The 25,112-nt window shown below is 39.6% G+C and overlaps 1 protein-coding gene across 3 annotated transcripts in view; it reads right to left on the bottom strand.

The window, feature by feature from the left end:
* Positions 1–215: 215 nt before the first annotated feature.
* arhgef6 (Rac/Cdc42 guanine nucleotide exchange factor (GEF) 6) overlaps positions 216–25,112 on the bottom strand; it is a 31,233-nt gene continuing 6,336 nt past the window's right edge. The window contains exons 4-22 of one of the 3 annotated variants that reach the window (XM_061725610.1): positions 22,723–22,841; positions 21,796–22,000; positions 21,275–21,327; positions 20,750–20,844; positions 20,470–20,565; positions 20,023–20,145; positions 15,841–15,979; positions 15,474–15,533; positions 13,990–14,136; positions 13,147–13,233; positions 12,330–12,408; positions 11,778–11,893; positions 11,410–11,589; positions 9,280–9,300; positions 6,829–6,925; positions 4,953–5,039; positions 4,763–4,862; positions 4,392–4,446; positions 216–2,245 (exon numbers count right to left, since the gene is read on the bottom strand). In XM_061725610.1, coding sequence (XP_061581594.1) covers positions 2,123–2,245; positions 4,392–4,446; positions 4,763–4,862; positions 4,953–5,039; positions 6,829–6,925; positions 9,280–9,300; positions 11,410–11,589; positions 11,778–11,893; positions 12,330–12,408; positions 13,147–13,233; positions 13,990–14,136; positions 15,474–15,533; positions 15,841–15,979; positions 20,023–20,145; positions 20,470–20,565; positions 20,750–20,844; positions 21,275–21,327; positions 21,796–22,000; positions 22,723–22,841 — 1,982 coding nt within the window. In that variant the 3' untranslated portion in view covers positions 216–2,122. The remainder of the gene's footprint in view (positions 2,246–4,391; positions 4,447–4,762; positions 4,863–4,952; positions 5,040–6,828; positions 6,926–9,279; positions 9,301–11,409; positions 11,590–11,777; positions 11,894–12,329; positions 12,409–13,146; positions 13,234–13,989; positions 14,137–15,473; positions 15,534–15,840; positions 15,980–20,022; positions 20,146–20,469; positions 20,566–20,749; positions 20,845–21,274; positions 21,328–21,795; positions 22,001–22,722; positions 22,842–25,112) is intronic. The other 2 variants (XM_061725611.1, XM_061725612.1) reach the window with 2 other exon arrangements.

Here is a 25,112-nt window from a genome sequence, read left to right as displayed (position 1 = left end):
AGATGCACCTTTCACCATGAATGTGACACTTCTGCAGCTGAACCAGCGGTGCTCTGTACCCCATGCAGGACTCGGAAATTCCTGCACTGAGGTGCACGCAAAAAGAGCGCGACATGCAAACACAGGGACCATTATTACATTTAGGGAAATGTATGAGTTAAAAAAAAAAAAAAAATGACTTGGTCAGCCTTTTTTTTTTTTTTTTTTGGAACAATAACAGTTGTGACTGAATAAAAGGCAAATGAATGCAGGGACTGCTGTGGCTGGACATCTGGCTCTTTTTGGTCAAAAAAGAAAAAAAAAATAGAAAATTGGGTTAATTAATTCATTGTTATTGCAAGTTCTTCAAATCAGACCAACTACTACTTGAGCTTCCCCAGAGGTCAGCCAGTAGAGCAGTCACTTATTGCATTTCAATGACATTCACGGCTACCGTGCAGCGCAGCAAGACCAGATAACAGTGTCGACAGTGAACTCATTTAACCTCAGGAGGAAATGTACCACTGTGGGTCCTCGGAAAGAAGCAACATCTTAAATAACATGCGAAGCCCTATTTGTCACTAGACTTGAAATATATAAATAATTATTTATATACCCATTTCACTTTCGTCATTTAAAACTAAATTATTACAACAAATTATTGTTGAAACTTTGCATCCAACTTATGCATATGTCCCGTTTTTCAGTTTATTGACTTCTTCGGGAGGCACTTAAACAATTGAACACTATTCAACACGAGCGTAGGAAATCTCTCTTTGCTTATTTCCTTAGTCAGTGTCTGTTACCGACGATCACTCAACATGAAACCTCTGACTTCTCAAGGCAGATTCATTACTTAAGTTATTTTTCCTCTTTTGTGATTGGAAAAAAAAAATAAAAAATCTATGGCTATGTCCACATCAACACATTTTTAATACATTTCCCACCAAAACAGGGACGTGTGTGTATATATGTGTAAGTACATATTTATATACCGTGTGTATATATATATATATATATATATATATATATATATATATATATATATATATAACACACACATATCTATGTATGTCTGTGTGTATATACATATACACACAGACACTTTTGTTTGAAAAATGAAATGCCAGGTAAATCTAAAAGGTGTCAAAGCTGAGGCTGACGCACTTAAAAGCTTGGGTTAAAAAATAAATATAGGTTGCTTTAAAAAAAAAAAAAAAGAAAAAAAAAATCCAGAATAAAGCAATACTATACTGTATATTCAACATGTTAAAAGGATTCTTGATTATATTTAAGGAAGAAGATTAACCATACTCTTTGTACCATTTATTATTACAAGAATACTCAAATAATTATAGATTTTAGTTTTTCCTATTCTATTATGCATCCCTGATGACTTTGGAGTCTACAGTATATCTGAATATATTGATTACATTTCTGATGCAGAACTCGTACTGTAGAAACATTATACATTCATGCGGTTTGCTGATGAGCTCATCTGTCTGATTGCTTGAATGTCAATAACCGCCTGGACACATGTGATGTGGATACATAATAATGGTGGGAAAAAGAAATGGAAAAATCCTGCATATTCAAGAAAGCGCAATAGGTCCACTTTCCTTGCATGGGATCCCTATAACAATTCAAAATATGACAATAGCAAAGTTGTGATTTGAAAAAAGTTAATCAGTCCTCTTTGAAATGAGGTGCATGCATAAGAAAGTCTGTTAGATTCAATGGCTTCGCACTCCTTTTTCAGTCATTTTCAAACTGAAGCAAAATTATAACCATGGTGAGCTTGACTTGTCCAAAATGGTTCCATTTGATGGGTAGAGTTCACAGTGCCTCATGCCATGGGGCAAGTATGTTTGAAACATCTAGGTTTAGCTGAGCTTGCATAAGGAGGAAGCGTGGTTGTAGTCTCAGGTAGCTTCGGCTGGAACAGGAAAACGGATCATTTTTCAATCGAGCTCCGGGACTTGCAGAAGCTCCAAATGTCATCGACAGAGAGGGAGTCTGTCTCTGCGATGTGAAGGTGAAATGTGAAGACGCAACGTAGATAAACAAATGCACAGTAGGGCCAACGTGCACCACTGCTCACAAGCAGCGCCACAAAAGGATGAGGGTGACTGAGTGGATCTGTTCAGTGGCTGCTGTCCTCCCAAGCACAGTCATTCTTCTGCTTGGACAGTTTACGGACTAGTCTCTCCAGCTCTTTCCGAGACTTTTGCTCCTCTTCCAGAAACTGCTTCATCCACTTATTCTCCTGCAAAACATTTGAGCAATAACAGTATTGTTGAGGGACCACCTGACTGTAACAGATAGGGCCTTTGAAGTATTTGACCAAAGCAAGTAAATGTTGTCAGCCAGTAGAACATTTTCTAGACAGTTTTGTTGCATTAGATTAACTAAAAATCTGATTCTTTCTCACTGTGTATGTTCAGGTAAGTTAGTCAACAGATTCTTATATATAATATATAATAATTATCCAACCGTTAATTATTTGAAATTGTTATGACCAGAGAAAAGGAGAGAGCATCTCAGTTAACAGGACAGCCAGCATGAATCTGGGATGTATCTTTCCAAATGTGCAGAAATACAGGGACACAGCCACTGTGAAGCAAATATCTAATTAAAGTGTTGTCTTGTTTAAAGAAAAAAGACCATAATTCACTCAAAAAAATCGACTCTAAAAGAAAAAGTAAATAATTTGAGTGAGTCATTTAGTGCCCTTTCTCATGAAAGGGAGAAAAAGTAAACACAGTTTTTGCATTAATCTGAGGGAAATCACATTTTTAAAATCTATGTAAGCATCTTAGTCGAACCAAAGGCAATCAAAACCAAACTTCTATAATTTGCACTAACACAACAAGTTAATGTAGTTTAAAGTCAAGCTGGCCTACACGCTCCGTGCATGCTCCATGGTTACTGTCCCGGTTTTCAATGGGAAGAACTGGAAGAAGACCTCCAGATACAGGAAAAAAAACACTAACAATGTACAAAGTGTACTGTGATGTCAGTCTGTCTCATATAACCTTGCTCCAATTTGCTGCCACCAGCTAAACTTAACATGTATCTGTGGTTTGGGTGCATGACATAACAGGTCAACTGGAAAAACCAGTGCCAACAAGGTGAAAGTGGGCACCATCGCCACCTACTGTGGCAGAGTGGAAACACTTTGGTTGATAAGTCTCTTCCCCTCATGTGCATGTATACTAAGACAAGAGAAAAAAAATCTAATTAAATGGTGTCATTGAGCCATAACTCTTTTTGGTTTGATAAACCTGCAAATCCTTTAAAGCAAGCGGCTACAGTCCCACTTCCAGGTTGAAGCCAATGCAAAAGTGAGGAAGCCAGCAGTTCATTCACTGACCACTAGGGGCTGGTTTCAATAGCAAGTCAATCTTCCATAACCCTCCACTGATCCTGGTTCAGTTTCCATGGCTGGGTTTCATGTCCATGATAACTGTAGAGGGGGGTATTTTTTCTGTACCATATCAGGAAAAAGGGACACATTTGTGACATATGTCATTAGGGACATGGACATTTGATTGGTTGGCGGCATAGCCAATGACCAGCTGTCTTAACTTTTGCTCCTTAGCGCTTAATCCCGTATTGACCTCTGAGCTGTGGATGAAGACCAAACAGTGCATAGTCATTCAGGTTTTCCTGTGCTGGTAACTGTACTAAGAGACCATCCTGAGTTGCTCTGGGTTGAAATGTTTTCCATTTACAAATTGGCAGTGTGCAGAACAAGGAAAAATAGACTTTAAAAATAAACTCCTGAGTGATGCCAGTTTCTCCAGTTCTTCTAAAACAGACTATGGTGTAAACGTACAGTACTGAGAGTCAAAAACACGGCTCGCTGGGCCAGTGCAGGGGTGAGACATCAAATTAGTGCCATCTTGTCCCATCATGGTTACTTCTGACTCCAAAACCACCAAGGTGGTGATGGCTAAATGCAGATCTCAAAGTTTCTCCACAAACCAGAGGCTGATGTCATGGCAGCTACTTTTTTTTTTTTTTTTTTTCAAATCTATGCAGTCTATTACATCTGACTTTATAAACGACAATTACATGTTCTTATTTGGAAAACATCACCGTGAACAGATTATTTTAAGTTTTTTATGACAAAAAAAGACCAATAACTAAACAGGTTTTGTCACACAAAATCCACATCAGTAATCCTCAATATTTTGTGGTTGGCACTCAAGAGTTCCAAATGGATTAATGCCAGAGCCAAAACTCTCCCCGACGCTGACGTCGGAGGGGGGAAAAAGAAAGGACAAAAAAACAAACCAACAACAAACCTGCACATGACATTTGAAACACTCCAAAAATGGGAAATAACACACCTAAAGTTGTTTAGCCCCCTGATGACTTCTTCAAATCACTATTGAGCAATCAATTACCTTTTTCAATTCATGAACTTCGTCCTTTAAAGCATAAACAGCATCAACCAGGCTCCTGCAAGTTAGATGTACACAAGCATCAAGTTACAGGATATAGAAACCACATAAAAACAAACTCTCACAATCACATAGCTTGTGTAACGATGAGGTCTACTGATTCCTTTTGAAGGCAAGTATAGCCATGTTCTGCTTTAAATACATTTGTATATGAGTGCAATTATATGTCTCAGCAGACCATACAGGATCAATATCACATTTGTGAGTCTAATTAAAGAAAGAAAGAAAAAATACAATCTACTAAAAACAATACAGCATGTGTTTAATGCAACTAGTAAATAAAAGCCTATTTTTCAAAGTAATAACATCCTTACTTTTCTTCGATAACCGTCTGCCCGTTGCTCTTCATCTCCTCTACAATGATCTTCTCTTCCTCCGGCAGAAGCACCTGAGGGACACACTCTTTCCGCACCGCTGCACACACAAATTAATGGGAATGCTTTAGGTATGCTTTCAAACTGAATATTTACACAATCTGTGCCTGCGTCATACACATGCACACACCGGTGGTTGTCTGGTGCAGGCTGGCTCCTGTGCAATACGCCTCAATCACCCGAAGAATCTGAGCATCCTCCTCCAGAGCGGCCATGCCTGTCAAAACCAAAGATCAACATCTGAGTTCCGAGTTCGTGGTGCACAGGAACATCATTTTCTGGTCACTGGTATCAGTTTATTTGTGTTGTGATCAGTAGCGGAACATATCAGAGCCGGGCTGGGGGGCCGGGCGTATGACCGGGCCCTTTGCAGCCTGGAGCCTCTCGTCATTCATCCCCGGGGATGAATCGCTGCCAACATCAGGTTCATCTCCCACAGGAGGAGGATTAGGGCCAACAAAATATGCATCTAGCTTGGGCAATTTGGCTTTTTCTTGTTCCCTTTTTGTTTACGTTTTATCGCTCCACTTTTGTGTTTATAACTCCCTCTCATGTTAAGGCCGTAGGATTACTGTGCTCTGTTGACAAGTGATCGATGATGACGTTGATAGACGGCTGTTGATCAAGAACGATTTTACCCAAAATACATTTGGAGATTCACTTGCAATTTTTGTTTTAATGTTAACCGAGTGTGAAAATCTCAGCAAAACATATTATACAATGCTTTATACCTAATATGAACCAAGTGGTGCAAAAAAAAAAAAAAAAAAAAAAAAAAAAAAAAACAATCTCGCGGGCGGGGCCTGCCGCTTCAGGGGCCCCATTGGGCCCCGGGCCGGGGGAGTACCGCCCCCCTGAAGCCCACGAAGATTATCATGGTCAAGAATGCGATGCAAAGGCTCCACATCTTGATCAAGCTAATCACATAATTTCACGTTCCTGAAATTCCCTTTCGCCTAAATGACCCAAGTCAGTCATCCCGCATTCATGCTTAAACATATTGAGTATGTATGCAAAAAAATTATGAAATCCTATGGTATTATTAGAAGAGTTTCTTTCTTTGTTAATCAGTTATGTCTCATGATATTATATTATAGTCTAATTTATCCATACTTGACATATTGCAACATTGTTTGGGGCGCTTCTTATTCTTCGTACCTTAACCAATTATTTTCAATTCAGAAAAGATTCTTGAGAATGATCTCATATTCTTCTCATCAAGCACCTTCTGCACCCTTATTTAGCAAATTTAAATTATTATCAATTTTTTCTATTAACAAGTTTCAAACATGCCTGTTTATGTTTAAGTTCATTTATTGCAAACAAGACATTCCAGGCACTTTTCATAATTTTTTCTGTTATCATCAGATATTCATTCTCATTCAGTTAGAGGAGGGAAGAACTTTCATTTACCTCTTTGTCGTACCTGCAGTCACCAATCCTTTATCAAATTCCATGGCCCTCAACTCTGGAACTGTTTAGATAGATCTCTTAAATTAGCGTCATCCTTAAAAATGTTTAGGACCAGCTTGGTGGGGTATCTTTTATCTAGACAAAATTAACAGGCTATTCTTACGGAAATGAAATTGCCATTTCATGGATATTTTTGTTTGTGTACTTATTGTATTTTTCTTTGTTTATTTTACCTTTTCTTTTTTCCTTTCTATTCTTTTGCTATTGACTGATTTGTTTTTGGTGATTTTGTACCTTTAGAGGGGCATAGGCACTCCCTGGCTTGAAGGCAACATTAGGGGAGGATTTATTATAAGCCCTCGGGGCTTCTTTTCCTCTCCTGCACAAATTATTTGTCTTTATATGATAAAACAATTATTGTATTATCACTGTGCAAAAAATAAATTAATTAATTAAATAAATAAAATGCTTGTTTTGTGATTCTGAATCTTAAATAAATGTAGAATTAAAGCCATACCAAGAACTAAAATGTTTATTTTGCAAAATCATATTACCTTAACAATATGTTCTAAAAAATAAGGTGAAAGTCCTACTTCTCCTTATCTGAACCTCGTCATCAGAGGGCTTGCGCTCCTTCTTCTTGTTGCCAGGCAGGAATTTCTTCATGGGCCGTGGGCTCTTACTGGAGTCCTGGAAGAGTACAACAGTGACTCAGGACATTTCTGTAAATGCAAGCTTTCGCTGCTGAACACACCTGAAAGCCGAGGCCTCAATCCAAACAGAAGGCAAGCTTGCGGAGATGCGCATCACGAATGTACAAACATCAATAAACGAAAAGGAGCAATTAACACACAAGGCAGGAAGCACCATTTGGTGACTAATAAACTGGCTGGGTCATCTCCCCGAGTCAAATTATAGCCTAACAGGATTTTAAAAAACGGGGTAGAGTAGAAAAAAATAAATCACATTTGCTCAATGTGATTTCCACTGAGTACAGTCAAGGCAGAGAAAAACCGTGTTACATATCAAAGCTTTACATGGGGAGTACAGTGTTTACAAAGCTTTGGGACAGAAATTCAAGATCAATTCAATTTAGTTTTACATCAAAAAGGTGTGGGTCTATGAATCAGAGGGTTTCCTCTGCTGACAGCATTAAAGCTGAAGTTTGAGAGAAAAAAAGGATTAGTCACTGACTGATGAGAGATCCTGTTCCCATAGCGCACCTTGCACAAAGTCGTTTTGCTGGAACCAAGAGGCAAACCCATAAAGTAATTGGAAACAGAAAGAAAAGCCTCTACAAGAAACCTCAGGTGGAACTATATGACTGTATACTATCATTTACAACCTTTGAAGAGGCTCCGGAAAGCACATCAAGAGTATCCTCTCCCTTGCTGGATCAGTGTACCGAGGACTCATTGCAAGGAGAATCAAAAGAGGGTGATTTACCAAAAGCTATTTAGTTCCATGGGGCAACTCTGTAGCCGAGACTGGTAAACTCCCATCACACCTGCTTGATGCTCTTTGGGAGCGGCTTGCACATTTATCTTTTGATAAAGATGTAGAAGAAGCAGAAAAACCTCATAAGTAAAGGAACATTCCAGAGTTAGAACAACCCTGGGTCTATTTTTAGACGGTGAGGAGTGAAATCTTCTGTTGCGGAATAAACATGAATCAGAGGAGTTTTGACTGAGAAGTGAATACCTGTTAATGTTTACAAACGTGGTAACGTAGCTACGTCAAAATATATTGCTATTTTAAGCCTGTAACAAGACCAGAAACATGTAATTCCACTTAACTGATGGTGTGTATGATGTGAAATGACCAGGGGGCCTATCACGCCACCACATAAGTGGAGGGACATTTATGAGTCTTGTCAAAGGCTTAAAATAGCAATTTATTTTGACACAGGTTGATTGACTGAAGTTCTGACAAATAAAAATAATTTTGCTGCAAAAGTATATTCTGTTCTTTTCCAAAATCGCTCTTTGGTTTCTGACAAAAGTTTACCCTCCTTACCATCTCGCCGCATACCTAGAGTTGTTTTACCTCTTGAATGTTCCTTTGAAAGATTTATTTAAAAAAACTGGCTTGTTTTTTTTTTCCTTCTGGTCAGTAAATGCATCACGATGATGTGGTTACCAGGAAACATGTCGTTGATGAGGTTTTCCGCTGTGAATACAGGAGTGCCCAAATGAAGGCAACGTGTTAGGTACAAACGGGGCAACACCTCAAACATTTGGGACCACAAACTTTATCCATGACTGACAAGAGCCTTGTTGAACATGCCCGGTGTCCAGAGTCTCAGACTAAAGCGGAGCGGACAGGAACGGCCTCATATTCTTAACCGTTGTGTCATTTTATGCTGCGAATTAAAGCCTCCAGGAAGAAAAGATGAGAACTTTAGCAAAAAAAAAAAAATATCTGAAAGTGGAATCGGCCAAGAAAACCGCAAATAGTGCGCCTCTAGTATTTACATCCAACCACCCTAAAAGTTGTTTTGACTAACACGTTTACCAAATGCCAAGACAACCTACAGACAAAAAGGGGAATTTTCCAAATCATGTAGAAAATAAGATATAAAGTCATCCTTTGAATGGCAGGGATCACTATGATGTTTACGTTCTACAACGATCATGGTTTCCACTGGGTTTTCCAAGAACATGAAAGATATTTCATTCTACGATATGTGCACATGCAGCGTGCCGATTATTCAGATGTGCCATGTGTCCACTGACGAGGGACAAACCGTAAAAATAGTTTCTCTTGCAGATTTTCCTACCATCGTTGAATCACAATGGGATGGCAAAAAGATAACCGATACCAAACGCGGTGACTGACAACTACAGGGAATGAGGCGAAGAAAAAGCAGAATCGCAGGGCCACAGAAAACAGGAAACCAACAAGATGACAGTGAGAGAGAAATGAGGCAAACAGAGCAATGACATGTCAGCAGAACACACACACAGGCAACCCCATCCCACCTCCCCGGCCCACGTCGCTACCCACACGCACACAGACAGAAACGGAGTTAGATCTAACCTTACCTTCATGATATAAGACATCCTCTAAAGGAGGCAGAATGGAAAAAGAGAAAAAGGGGAAAACGTGTATGAAAAATTACAATGAGAGAAGCGTGTGATTGAGTTACTGGTGAACATTTCAACAACCCCCCCTACTCATCTGTGTAACACAGGGGCAGCATTTTATACATCGTTTCCAAAAGCAGTGGAACATGTATGTATGTATGAATGTATGGAAACAATGTAATGATCGATCCATGTCAATTTAACCATATATTTAATTTTATTTCATGAAACAGAAAAGAAGAAGGAGGAAAAAAAAAAGAAGAACATTGTGAAATTTAAAGCAGCGACACAATTTCAATATTGTGAAGCAGGGGCATGTTTACCACAAGGTTGCATCATCCTGTTTTGCAAGAACTTTTAAACCTGCTGCTGCTGTTCTGTCTGTGAAACCTTTTTTCTCTTTCTTGCTTGAAGAATGATTGCAGCTGCAAACTGGCCAGCCGATACCGATGCTGCTCTCCGTCCACGTCCTCTCTGTATGCTCAAAAGTCTTTAATATGTACAGTACAGACCAAAAGTTTGGACATACTTCCCCATTTGTTTGAATGAGAAGGTCTGTCCAAACTTTTGGTCTGTACTGGACCTAGTGAATAAAATCCACCAATCATTTGTCATTTCTCATTGAAAAACTAAGTCCTTTCCAGAATGATGAACTGTTCCCACTGCCCCTTTATTTCTACTCTAAAGACTCTAAAACCCTTGCTGGGATTATCTTTTCATATTCAAAAATGTTGCTGATCTGGCAAAAAATATAGTTGTAAAATCCCAACTGCCGTTATTTTATTTTTTTATATGTGCAACAATTCTAAAATGCACTGCTGGTATCAAACTAAACAAAAACTATTTTCAGCTCTGGACCCTAGAAGGGTATATTTTTCCAATATTTTTATATTTTCTTTTGGGATTTTTAGCTTGTTTTCAGCTGTTGTTGTGAATGGTGAGTTAACCGCTTCATCTTGTCCATAACATTTCATTGCATAGTTGACTGTGTGTGTTAACCTGCATGTGGAATAATAAACTGAATCTAAAAAGAGCAAATGTTAAGGAAAAAAAGAAACACAAATAAAGATTCATTTTAACATCAGATACTCTACATACAATCCTTTTGCAATTCAATTCACTTTGATATGTATGGAGCCAATTCACAACCAAAGTCATTTCAAAGGACTTAGCACAGAAAAGAAATCTTAGACTGTGAGACTAAGATTCCCCAATATACTTTTCAAAAAATTACTTTAATTGTTTCCACATTATTTGACTGTCATTGCTGTTGTTTTTAAAGAAACAAAAACAATTTCCAGAGAACTGAATGTCATCTCTACGGATTATCTTCAGAGTTGCTGCTTCCTTCAACAATGAAAAACAATACAGCATAGTGCTGTTTTCAAATACAGCGTCTTCAAAGCAACACGCACAAACTCCATTCTTTATCTCTGCAGATGCTCATAATGAGTGAAAACTGAAAGTTTTAAAATAGCTGACTGATAAAATCTTGTGCTGCCCACATGGACCACAGACAGAGCATCATCTCAGACACAAAAGGCTCACAACCACAAGCACACACACACACTTTGTGAGAAAAACACCCATTACACGGTGCCCATGCAGCGATTACTGGGAAGAGCTGAGGCGGACCTGCATCACAATCAACACTGTTCTACTCGCTCTATATCTAAAACGCCTTTTAGTTGGCTCGTACATTGTTTTGTTATCAGCAAGGCCAGGTTTTCTTATGCTCAACATGGCTCCTTAACATGCAAAAGTATATTTTTCAAGCATTTGAGACACCAGATGCCCTTCAAGTCAAGAGTCAACAGTTTCAGTTCATATGCTAATTTTTAAAAGGCACACAGCAGAGATCCATCAATTTTGTGTTTCGCAGGTCCAAGTGTGTGTGTTTTTTTGTGTGTGTATTTATGGGAAATCTGAGTGAACATGATCTAGGACATACATCTGAGTCAGTAAAGAGACATAGGTAGGCATGTATAGGAGGGGGACTTCTCGCCCTTTTTTGACTACCACTGCAGTTCATGACTGATTATGGGATATCAATGTGGGTTTGCTTTGTGCAGCTCTACGGCTTCCTACCTCTTTGTAGCCAAGAGCGGCGGAGGGTTTGAGAGGCGGAGCAGGACGCAGGCAGCTGAGAGACCAGGGCTTGCTGATCTTTGGCGGTTCCAGCGGTCTGCCACTGGTCGCGCTGAGACTGCCCAGGTGGGAGAGGTGTGTCGGGGTACCAACCAGGCTCAGTGACTTGCCGTCTACACTCTAGATTGACGCCACCAAAACAAGCGCATGAGAATCTTTGGGACTTGGAAAGATGACTCTAGTCTTTGTCATATGGGGTGAGAATTTGTGCTTTCACACTTCAACGTAGTGCAAGGTTCACTTTTGGTATTGTTTTGACTTTATGCTGAACATGTATTTGTTTGTGTTGTGCGAGTGGGCGTCCTAACCTTTGAAATGGTGCCTGCAGGGCTTCCTCCTTTGGTAAAAGGCTGCAAGTTCTCCAGCCACTCCTGCAGCTCCTGGGCGCTACTGCAGAAGACTGCGATACGATCGATCATGCTGCCTGTAGCGTAGAAAACGCAGACAAAACACAGCAAGGGCTTATGGAACAGTGAAAGTGGATGCAACTAAAGTGAAAGCGACATATACTGACACATACAGTACGGCTGATCCAACCAATTGATAACAGCCACCACAACCTAAAAAACTCAACCCGGTCAGGCAGTTTAGGAAATGTTGGTGTCATTTGCAGACCAGAAAATGTCTGTCAACTCCATATGATTTTACTTGCTGTTTAACCACATTTATCAGGTACGAGCTGCTAATACACCTTATTCTGATTACTTATTGAATCTGAGATGTCTTGCCATTAAAAAAAAACAAAAAAACTAATAAAACATTATTTTAAATCTTTTATAAATCTCAACATCAGATTTATATTCGCACAATATCCACTCGGTTTATTTAACTGCCAACTTGTCCGGCGGTCGGATACAAACCTGTGATGTCAAACGCATAAACGGTGTCTGTATCTTCCAAGTGTCTCGTTACCGTGGTACCCGTCAGGGACAGTTTTCCCTGGATGGGAGAAAAAAAAGGGCCAGAAATGAGAAAAGGCGTTCTGGATAAACTAAAATGTGAAGCAATGTTTCTTTGATAATTAAAACCAGAGAAAGGTAGATGCTTCTGGGATGATAAACTTGGACACAACGGATCTTTGATGGGTATAATTACATAGGAATTGACTGAAAAGACATTTAGGTAAGTGAAGTTACTTATGATATGAGTATAGACAAATAAAAAAAAAAGATAAATGGAAAACAAACATTTTCTTTCAACCAAAAATCAAACATTTTCAGTGAACTAGCCCTTAAAGTTCACACATTTTACATTCTGTTTTAAAATAACACTCAAGATTGTTTAATGGATCCTTTATTATTCAAGCCTTCAGTCAGCTCAGTCTTATACTGTAAAAAAAAAATAAAACAATAAAAAAGAAAGAAACCTCCTAAAACACTCAAACAAGCCAAATGTCTGCGGCACTCTTATAAATCTTCCAAAAGAAAATTTCACACAAATAAATAAATTACCAAATTTAATTCAAACTCATTTTGAATTGAAAGATGCTATGTTTGGGGAAGACGTTAAAGTAATTAAGTACTTTGCTTAAATGAGGCTTTAGATTTCAGAGGAAGAGTTTCAAGAGAAGTTCATGCAAAACCATAACCACCCCCCACCCCATTATCACAAATCATTTTCTAATTTCAAAAACATTAGTGGCAGGAGGAAGTGTATGTAAAGTATGCTACATCTCACCTGATAGATAAACCCACTCATCCGGGGACTGGCAGAGAGCATAACTAACACGTTAGGGAAAAGCATCAGATATCGCTCCTCTTTGTCCTGGAAGGGAGATGCATAAGACAAACACTTTCTTTCAATGCACACACAGGGGTTAGAGCAAGGTCTTAAACAGAGATCAGGAGGCTGCAAACGAACTGGTTCAAATGTGTTGCTTCTCAGAAAACCATGTGTGCTACTTTAGTTGCAGCCGCTGATGCAAAACCGTGATATATTTTAAACTGGGCTAAGGCCTCAGTTAGACAAATTCAAGTATTTACTCGGTAGGTTTGGAAATGGGGTGAGCTGATGAGTTGCAAAATAAACAAGATAATGTGGTTGGAAAGTGGTTGGCCAAAGATAGCAAATCTTGGGTTTTCTTCCAGCAATGTCTTCAAAGTCGACCCCTACACAGAAACCACACAAGCCATATGCCTTTATAGACTGCATATGGCCTACTTAGGTTTCTGTTCTGATACTAGTGGGGGGGATTACAAGGCCTACAATGGAAGATCAACTGTAGACAGCACAGCTCTTGAACACATGGTAAACTGGTCGAGCTGAGCAGAGACAGGGAGGAACATGAAATGTAACGTGAACATCTTGAACAATTTTGCAGTGAAAGTAATCCAAAGAATTGTATAAATGGAAAAATAAATAATATTATCCCATATCTGATAATCGGGGGATTGTAGGGGGGAAAAACCATTTCCCCCCTATAATACCCATTCATCCTAGTTGACAGAGCGTTATCACTGAAAGCCAACACCTGTCAACTTATGTTTGTTGTGGTCATCTTGGACCCGGCTCCTCTCTCACCTCGCTGCATCCATTTCTCATGTGGACCTGGGACATGTAGGCCACATGACCCAGGCTCTTCATGCTGTCTCCCTCCCAGCCCCGCACGGGCTCCGACAAGATCTGCAGCTCCAGATTTTTGCGCTTCCGCAGGTCCTGGCACTGTGCCTACACAAAAATCCATGCATCACTGAGTGGAATTAAACAATGACACGTAAAAAAAAAACACAAGTATAGCTCATCTTAATGGTTTCAGCTAAACATAAATAAAATTATACATACCGGTACATACATACATGAGTCATGACTGACTGTCCCAGAAAATTTGAATATTGTGATAAAGTTCTTTATTTTCTGTAATGCAATTAAAAAAACAATAATGTCATACATTCTGGATTCATTACAAATCAACTGAAATATCGCAAGCCTTTTATTATTTTAATACTTTAAGATTCCCAGAATATTCGAATTTTTTGAGATAGGATATTTGAGTTTTCTTAAGCTGTAAGCCATGATCAGCAATATTGAAATAATAAAAGGCTTGCAATATTTCAGTTGATTTGTAATGAATGTATGACATTTTTGTTTTTATAATTGCATTACAGAAAGTCACAATATTCAAATTTTCTGAGACAGTCCTGTACACACACACACACACACACACACACACACACACACACACACACACACACACACACACACACACACACACACACACACACACACACACACACACACACACACACACACACACACACACACACACACACACACACACACACACACACACACACACACACACACACACACACACACACATGCACGCACACGTACATACAAGTTTCTTTGTGAGAGGCGTATCAGCTAACCTGCACCACGAGGTGCCAGGTGCTGCACAGGGGCTCTCCCTTCCCAAACAGGAACAAATGACAATGCAACATCTATGATGTTCTGCAACATGTTACTCAAAAATTGGGCTCTGTGGATGGAGAACTGCAGAGCCTTGTTCAGCCTCTGCCCACCCGACCACACATTTAAAAAAAAAAAAAAAAACACAACACTGAACAATTAAACTTGCAAATGACACTAGGCTGTACTGTATGGTTATTTTTTTCTCCCCTCTTCCTACGAAACCCTGCTGGATGAGTCACTTTAACACTTCTTACAAAGAATTCACGACACCAAGGAAATGGTGGCTCAGAGTTATATTCACTCAGGTAATATGCGGTAGCTCATTTCACTTCAGTTTACACCTACACAAGGAACAACACACTCACCCAACATTCAGGAAACAAAAAGACACTCATTTACATTTTTTTTTCTAGACTAGATACATTGTTAAAAAGAAAAAATACTCAGAAATGTTCTAAATAGTTGAAAAAAAAAAGACAGAAGTAGGAGTAATCTTCTCATTGAGCATCCCCATTAAGAAGTTTCCACCTGATCCGTATTGAGAAAACAGTAAACAGTAAAACAACAAGGTACCATTACCTGTAAACACTTACCACTAAGCTCTTGAATGCTGCCGTAACCTTTATGATGTCAGTATAGTCTGGATGAGCTTCCTGCGTTGTAAAGAAACCTTAGTTATAAAGCAGCAAATCATAATTTTATAAAACTATCAAGCCCCCCATGTCTTATTCTAATCATTTTTCCCGACTCTGATTAAAAACAATATAAGAATGTCAAGGAAATAATAGGGGCTCTACTTAAACATGATTTATCAGGATACATAAACTTGTGTAAAATCCAGTACAGAAAAGAAAAATTGTGTGCAAAAGCAAATCCAGTTCAGCCAGACAGACTCTAACCAGTCAGTGCAGCGAGATGCCCATAAGAGTACGTTTGATTTTTGTTTCAATTCTCCTGTACCTCCACATGTCTCTCCAGCTCCTGCAGCAGGGTCGGGTATTTGTCGAGCCTCATGAAGGGCTTACTGAGGCTGGTGGTGAGGGTCAGGATTCCTGGAGGGCTTGCTCCCTGGCTCTCCATGAACTTGTCCAGTTCCTCACTGTGAAATACACAAGCGTGCACGTTATATGCAAAAGGAAGTGCTGCTATTTAATGATAATATTCATCTGGGATGAGCAACAAGGTTCGACTGACTAAATGATGTGGGAATCTATCGGAACAATAACGGTAAGAAATGGATCTTAATTTATCAATCGTTGTGAACATCTACATCAGACAGTCCCCCTTAAAAACTGTTAAATCTGAGGAAAGTCCCAATAAATATAGTTTACTGTTGTTTAGATATTACCTCGAGGTAGATTGATATGGGTTTTTCCATCCAAGACTCTGTTTATAAGTCCACCTCCACATCTGTGCTGGACTACAGCAATGTGATTTATATGCATGTATCATCCCAGTACTCTGTGATAAACAGTATCCAAAGCTCAATCCTCATTTTCATCCCTGTGTTTTATATTCAAGTTGGAAGGTGTTCACTGCCAGCACACAGACTGAAACATTGGCATGTTTTTATTTCTAAATCTATTCTTGGCCTGCTCTTTTTATCTCCAGACAAACGTCTGTAGGGATCATACAGACCAACTGTGCCTAATGTGCAGACCGAACTGGGGGAAAAGGCTATTAAATATGCAGCTCCAACCTGCAAAACACCCTGAAGTTGACTGAACTGCTTTTGCTAGACATGTATAAGGAGGTTCTGGGTGCCTTGTGGACTCATCAGTTTGCAGATGCTTTGTTTGATGAATGCTACGTTGTTTTAATTATACAATTTTTAGTCTACTATTTTGATGTCCTTGATATTATGTCCTTGTAAAAGCATTTTTTTGCAGATTATACATTTGAGGGTGCTGCCTCTCAGCCTGGATGTTCTTGTAAAAGAGATTTCAAATCTCAGCGTGCTTTTCCTAATTGAATAAAGGTTTTGATTGATCAATGTTCTGGACCACTATATACTGCCATCCATGCACTTCAGGTACCGGTATTTACTGCTGCAAGGTAATAAACCCCATACTGAATTTTCTGCAATGACCTGGCTCTTGTCTTAAACTTGTCTCACTGCAGTCCAGTCCCGTCACTAACTAAAAACATTATGGAATAATAAAAAAAAAAAAAAAAACAACAAGGGGCGGCCTGAACAGTCGAGAAGCTGAAATCCTACATCAAGGAAAAATGTCTCCTTAGAAACTGGGCCACTGAGAACCATTTCCGACCCACCCTTCACTCCCCACACTCCATCTTCGTTCGCTTTTTCACTGCTATAACACAAGCCCTCACTGTAAATGTCACCCATAGTGGATGTGAGAAAATACCACAGGCAGCTGTCAGTAACAGCTTAACAACATGTTCAGTTTAGGTCATCAGTTGATTTGTGCAATTTGTGGCATCTATGCAACATCAGTGAGTTTCTATGATCCAAAGCTTCATTTATACAATAGCCTGCAGACACCGAAACAGGGAGAAAAGAGTACAAATGAGAATATGACATAAAAGGCTACTGCAACTGAAATGCAAATGAGATTACTCCGAAAAAAGCGACCCGTTTGCCTGTCAGAAAAACCACAACTATATATCCTGTCAACAGTCAGTTTCCTGTGTGTAATTTAACTTGTGTGAACAGTGTGCATGTGCACAACGTAGGATTTGACACCTCAACATTAGTCAAAATGTCCCATTTCAACTACCCCATAGCTATGTTTTATTACTAAAATATTACTATGAAGCTTTTAATAGCATTCCTTGTGAGATAGGAGCAGTGTAATAGGAAGTAATGTGGGGGAAACTTTTCCCTGCATTTCAGCTCTGCTGCAACTACAGTAGGTTTAGCAGCGTGTGTATGTAAAAGATGGCAAGTCTGACACCTTGTGAACCAAAGCTAAATGACAGCCAGTCTGGCAGGAGTAAATACGCACTTATCCAAGATCAACAGCCCATATTAATTTTTGCTACACAACACAGATTTATTAAAAAGTTGATATTTATTAAAAAAAAAAAAAAAAGGGGGGGGGGGGGGTCAGATAATTTGGGTTTGTGCACTTTTATCCTTGGTCAGATTCAAGCATTTTTCAAGCACTTTCAAGATCAAATTTCAAACTTCTGTAGCACTGCAGCTGTGGTAAATTACATATTCATATGAATAGGTCTCGTTAGAATTATTAATTCCTTTTTCAGTCACATTGAAAATGACGAGATGCTGCTGCACTGAACCAACACGGCGTTTCGTAACAGCAGGAGGATGAGAAATGAAAAGATAACACACAACTTCTCCACTTTCACATGTTTTATCTGTCTGTAATTTTACTTTCTTTGCATTCACCTAATAAATTCAAACTCAGTTTGCCAGAATAAACATCCTCCTGTAGGCTAAGATAGAAAAGAGGACACTGCGTATTTGGCAGAATAATTAGACACGATCTGAAATGTGTGTAAAACACACATCTGGTGAGGCATCACTTCTGCTTCCAGAGGTTTACGCCGGACTGTCGGCCCAGTCTGGCACCTTAAAAGCACCGTACTAATCCAATCTATTATCATCCCTATTATTATGATTATTAGGTTTATTATTTTCCCTGTACAGAGGTGAGGATCTTGATGATTAACATGACCATCAAAAGGCAATGACTGGGAACAGAAAGGTAGAGGAAACAATGCGTCAGTGACGTGTTCAGTAAGGTATTTAAGCCTATTGTGAAATAAGCTCAATTACGCTGCAGGCGTCAATTATTACAAAGCTCGTCTTGACATGCATAGGTGAATCAACACGTAAGGCCTGCTTGAATATCGTATCCTAATGTTTCAGAAGGTAATTACCTGAATTCAGCTTTGATAATAACACACTCATTTTTTTTTTAAAGTTGGCTTATTAGGAAAAAAAAATTAGATTGTCTACCCTTTGAAAAGGAATATGATGAATAAAGAAATTAATCCTATTATTTCATGATTAATACATGAGCAAGATGAATACATTTTGCATTCCTTTTATCATTAGGCACAAAGGAACATTGTCAAACTTCACATTTAGAGAGACAGCAGCCGTACAGTTGACAAAAGGTGTGCGTTTGCTTTTTGTTTTTCGTTTTATTTCTCCCATATTTACTTTGGTGAAAGTGCTGCTCTGTTATGGGGAGTCGCCGCTCTGAATCAGCGTGTGCTTCCATGTCTGGAGCCTGCATTGTGTTCAGGGATAACTACCTCGACACGGCATCTGAATTAGCCCCAGTGGTGTTCCTAAAGATGCTTCAGTCACGTTTCAAAAGTTTGCACCCACACCTTTACCATTACTGAAAGCTTCTTATGTCTGAAACTGACATGCATTCATGACAGAAGTTCACAAAACTCCCCCCCAAAACATATATAAATAAAAAAAATGTGAACGGATAAGACCAAAGTTGTTTTGAGCAGTTTGGCCTTAATGGTAAAAAAAGAAAAAACACCATTTTATCAGAAACACCTCATACCCAGGCTCAAGTACAAGTACTCACAGACTTCCCAGAGTTTACAACATTGATGAATAATAACTATTATTTTCCTGATATACAGATATCTTTATAACATACGATTTAAACATAGGATAAATTAGAAATAAAAACCCAAAACGCTCCCAGCCTGCAATCAATCGGCATTCATAAGGATACACATGCTCTTAAACACCGTTTTACGCAGCGTTTGTGATTCCAGAGCAGGTTTTCAATAAGCAGGTGATTTATGTGCAAAGCGACCTACAGAAAAACAAAGATTTAATTACTGAAGCCCACTTAACAGATCATGAACTACTCCGGATATCAGAATATTCTAGAGGCGAATGTGAGCCCATGTGTCAAGAGATATAAAAGTCCAGTCAATAAACAGGACAATGACTCCAAAAACATCAGCAAATCCACTCAGAAAAATAAAAGACTCAAGGTTCAGACAGAAAAACCCTCAATCCTCAGAAACAATGATGATTTTAAATTTTTTATAACAAACTGTTGTCACGTGACTCAAAGTCTGCACTACAGATCCACATCATTACATCCAGTTTAACACCAGGACCTCAGGGACATCCGTGACCGTACGGTGCACGTGTGGTGTTGTGTGCAGGCTCACCTGTGGTCTGTGAGGATGCAGACAGCTGAGGGGTGGCTGGAGCAGTAACTTAGATACAGATTCTTGATCTGACCCATATGGTTTAAATAGCAGCCAGATACTCGCTGCTGCCCCTCTGGAACCCTGCAAAGCCAGAGAAAATAGAGCCAACGTGAAAGAAGATATGAGGGAGAAAAGAAAAAAGGTTGTTAAAGAAGCACAATATCAAGAAAGAGAGAGAGGCTTATAGGGATGATAAATTGAATTATTCCCCCCCTGAAGACCTGTTGTGATTTCAGATATCTTAAAAATAAAAAGGGTAAACATTTTAGATTTAAACCATAGCTTTTAAGGTGTATCCATGCATTTCCCTTCTTCTCATTGGCCCAGTGTTCAGTGATGGTCAGTTTACCCAACGGTGCGTGATAGAAGAGATTCTCTCTGGAAGCCAGCGTCCCAGTGACTTACTTAGTACAGTCCTCCAGAGCCACACACAGCCCCTGCTGGAAGGTTAGGATCTCCTCCAGGTTTCCACACAGGGTGGCGCTGTCCGCACTGGTCAGCCTGAACGTACACATACGAGCAGAAACGACGGCCATCATTGCTCATATTAGAGTTAAACAGTTACAGCTACGTCAAACGTCTGATGCATGAAAAGGTTAGTTCCCGTGACGCATGTCTGTAATAGTGAAATAAAAACTACTCCAACTACTCCACAGCTTTGTGAGATGTGTTCTGTTGCTCGTACTTGTCACTGGCTTGCAGGGGTCGTAGGTAACAACTCAAGACGGTCTGTAATTCCTTGACAAACTCCCGCTCATGTTCCAAGATATCCTGCACCACCTGTAAAACCCAGAAAATACGCAGAATAGTTTAACGTGGTCAGACACCAGAACAATTCCTTTTATTCAGTAAACCCTGGTTGATCTTTGTCTTCACAAATAGTACACAATGGTTCGCGGTACTTCCAAACATTTAAGTTTTCTTTCAGGGTGAAAAAAGAAAGGGAGTGGTAATACAGTATCATAAAGAAGCAGATAAGTTGTGCTGCAAGAATAAATGCATGGATGGATGGATGGATGGATGGATGGATGGATGGATGGATGGATGGATGGATGGAATATATGCAGGGTTTTTAAGTAGAAAGAAATTCTACATTCTGGCTAACTCCAATGAACATTTAAAGTATAAAGTATTCATGGAATTTTGCATCAATCATAATGCAAAACAAATGTGCATGCATTTGTGTTTGATGTGTGCAACGTTGACTCACCACACTGTAGTAGTTCTTGGTCAGCTGAGTCCCTTTAGGAGACACCGGCTTTTCTGAAGAGCAGCAAAGGAACAAGGATTGGTGCCCATAACAAAGATAACACATGGTAACAATCAATAAGACTCTCTCTCTCTAGGCCGGGACAGCTGCGCTGGTTGGGCGGGCGGGCGCACCATATACACAGGCTATCGCCCTTTGCAGGCGGCGCAGGTTCCAATCCCGGCTTGTAGCGCTTTACTGCATGTTTTCCCCCCATCTCTCTACTCACGTTTCCTGTCTAGCCACTTTCAAAATAAAAGGCCTTTAGAGCCACAAGAAAAAGACTCCTTACAAGGAAAGTTGTGTACCTTCAAGTTACGAAAATAAAATAAAAGAGAATAATATAAACATATCAGTGCCAATAAACAGCATTGTATAATGATTAAATATAATGAGCCCATGGTAAAATAATAATTATTGTATCTTATAACCTTTTTAGTGTCACAACCCATAATACCCAGAAAGCACTGACGTCCACTCACCACAGGGTTTGATCTCACGGACGTAGTTACTGGGAAACCAGCCCGTCTTGCTGTTGAGCGAGCCCTCCCACCATCCACCTTCCTCCTGCCGCGTCACATGGATCAGGTCGCCTTTGTTGAACGACAGCTCGTCCTCATTGTTCTGCTTGAAGTTGAAGCGGGCCTTTACCATGAGCAGCCCGCCCCCACCGTTCTCCGACATTTCCTGTGAGAGAGGACACCAGTGCCGGTCAGAGGCAGAAATGTAAACGTTTTAATGTTTGTTTGTCTTCTATGATGGTCAGAGCCTGATCAATTTACTGGTATTATGACATTAGTCAATGTTATTACGATGTCACAAATATTTCAAAAGCAATGTTTCCGCTCTCTCTTGGAAATTAAAACGTTTATGTGCCCTTATATTTTGAGTTCTGTCAAAATAATACCTCAATGTGTTTCACACCAAGATACCATGAAGCGTGCATCAGTTCTGGACATTAATAAATGTACTGTCTTCTGCAGAGCTCTGCTAACCACAGTCTGTCCCATGTTACCGGCACTTGCACGGTTAACATTGTTAGACATTTGCTTGACTTGCATGTGATATCACATGTTTAGTGGTCCTTTGGTGACAACACACCATTCCTGGAACAGAGGGCTAATTCTTGGTATTTAGTGTAAAAAAACAACAAATATTTTCTCTTTTATCTACAATATATATGTATAAAGGCAGATATCCTAAGATATCCTTGTATGTTTGGCGAATGCGTGACTGCAGTGAAGAAAATAATAAGGTTGAGGAACTGCAATGTGTAGTTGAGTCATCTGGCCTAAAGAACTATTCAAATATATTTTTCAAATATATTCTGTGTTTGAATTTCCCATTGTGGGATATCATCATTTTTAAGCATGTGAAAGAGAAAATATGGATTAAAAGGGATGTCGCACCACTGATTTGGACTGCCGGCGCAGAGAGCCTTTGGATTTGGCCGATAAAAGCGAGTGTGACGAGGAGGTCTGACTAGGAGAGGACGAGCCAGTCTGAGAACATCTCTCAGCAGCAGTATCTGTGGACACACAAAAGGAAACACGGAGTCTTATATTCACGTTAAATACATGTTTGAATGTATTCGCTGATACCACACAGCATTACCTTGAAAAAGCACACGCTTGACTTGACTAATCACAGTTCATTTGGGTGCGCACACTTTCAGAACTGACAACTTGATGATAATTCATGTGAAAGGTGCTCGATGCTCTGCTCAGCCTCAGGACGGAGACCACACACACAGGATGCGAGATTATTACTCCTCATAGAATAATTTGATTAGAGCAAACCAGACACACTGTTCTATAAAAAACAAAAACAGCAAGGAAATGGCTTTTTTACAGCCTCCAGGCAAGGCACTGCCTGCATACCTCCCTAAAAATCTGAGAAAATATGCACTATGGACAAAAACTAAAGAAAGAAAAGCAGCAACTCTTCACTTTATCTTTCACTTTTTTGCACACATTATACCCCCCAATATCTTTCATAATTTGTCAACCTCATTCCATTTGTTGATATATATATCCATCCAGCCCACAACACATATCAGCAAAGTTAAGATGGGGATTAAGGAAAGCAGTGTGGAAGAATAGTTATAATTAAAATGTAGTTAAGATTATGTTAATTGCAATCTTGATTTGTTACAAAAGCTTTCTGCAAAACTGACTTTCGATGACCAAAGATGGGCTGAGAATCTCCAGCATGAGAAGAATCACTGACATGCTCCCAAAAGAAAGACTGGAAGGGATTTTCATAATATCAAAACAATCCAAGAATTCAGGGGGAATTTCAGTGCCTGAAACTGTAAAGCTGAAGCTAAATCTCTGGTCCCTGCATCAAAAAAGGAAGAAGAATAGGAAGAAAAAAGCACAACAACACATCATTCATCAATAGCTGATACAGTACACCCTCAGGGGGTAGGGATTACTTTGCAACACCATACTAGCATGCTATTTTTCAGGAACAAGCTCAGCACCCTTCTCTCCTGCCCCAGAGTCCTGAGAGCTTATTCGGACCAGTGATGTAGGATTCTATAGCACATGTCCGACTTCAGCCTGAGTCGCGAGAAGCTTCCAGTTATTTGAAAGAGGATTGTGCCTTTTTTCAGTAACAAAAAAACAAAAAAAGTGTTTCTCCATTTCTCCAGTTCATTTAACACAGCCTACATTACTATGAAAGAAACTCCAGAAAACACAAGTGGATGCCTCTACAAGGTTTCAGAGACTGATTGGTTGTGTGTTTTAGGAGAGCCAAGATTAAGTCAGATAGTTTTTCCATCGTGGGAGAAGAAATGGAGGTGGTGGAGGAGTATAAAAACTTAGGGGCTTAGGGTCTTCAGTATTTGCAACAAGATGTTGTATGAGTCTGTCATGAAGAGCACAAATCACATCTGCACTCATCTGTTGGGGGAGCAGCATCAGGACCAGTGACCTAAAGAAACTGAAGAAAACTGCTAAAGAAGGCTGGCTCTGTTCTGTGAACTGTGCTGGAGCCTCTGGAGCTGATTGTGCAAAGGAGGATACTTCATAAACTGATAAAGATCATGGACAACCCTGAGCATCAGTGACTCAGCAACAGAGTGTCTTTAGTCAAAAACTTCTTCCGATCCACTGCAACACAGACCGCTACAGGTGATCCTTCCTACCCACAGCTATAAACCTCTACAATTAATTTTTGAAGAATCATGACAACTGCAAAAATAATTTCCCTTTGGGAATTATTTAAGTATTTCTGAATTGAATTTTTAACCTAGTCCAGGGGTAGCATCAGCATTGGTGAACCCGGAGTTATTTAGGAGAGACCATCATGCTGTGGATTTGTGTATTTTGGTCAGGCGAACCATTATTTTACAACCTGTTGGCAGATATGGACGTTGTCTGATCTAGACCAAAGTGAAGAAAATGACCACATAGACAGTTGTCAACAAGTTCAAAAGCCAGGGCCTGTGACGTAATGGGTTGTATCCGTGGATAATCATCACTGCTACGACAGCAGGATTGATGCTCAGATTTTAAAGCAACATGCTGCCTAAAAGATGACGTCGTTTCCAGGGACATCAACAAGGACTACATTGTGCACATATTTAAAAACACATGGATGAGGCAGGAGGATACGGGTAGAGGCAGGGCTTTACAAAAAACTGCAACAACAATGTTAACCTGCAGTGTTAGGCACCTTAAGTTGTGTTTTAGAGGGATTATGACAAAGGATGACACAAAACCTCTTAAATGTTGAGGAAAAAATGGCAACATTAGAAAGTTGGTTGAGTAAATTAAAAAGTTTTACACTT

Source organism: Cololabis saira, chromosome 7 (genome assembly GCF_033807715.1).
Source record: "Cololabis saira isolate AMF1-May2022 chromosome 7, fColSai1.1, whole genome shotgun sequence".
NCBI lineage: Eukaryota > Metazoa > Chordata > Actinopteri > Beloniformes > Belonidae > Cololabis > Cololabis saira.
This window is presented reverse-complemented; position numbering and strand designations above follow the sequence as displayed.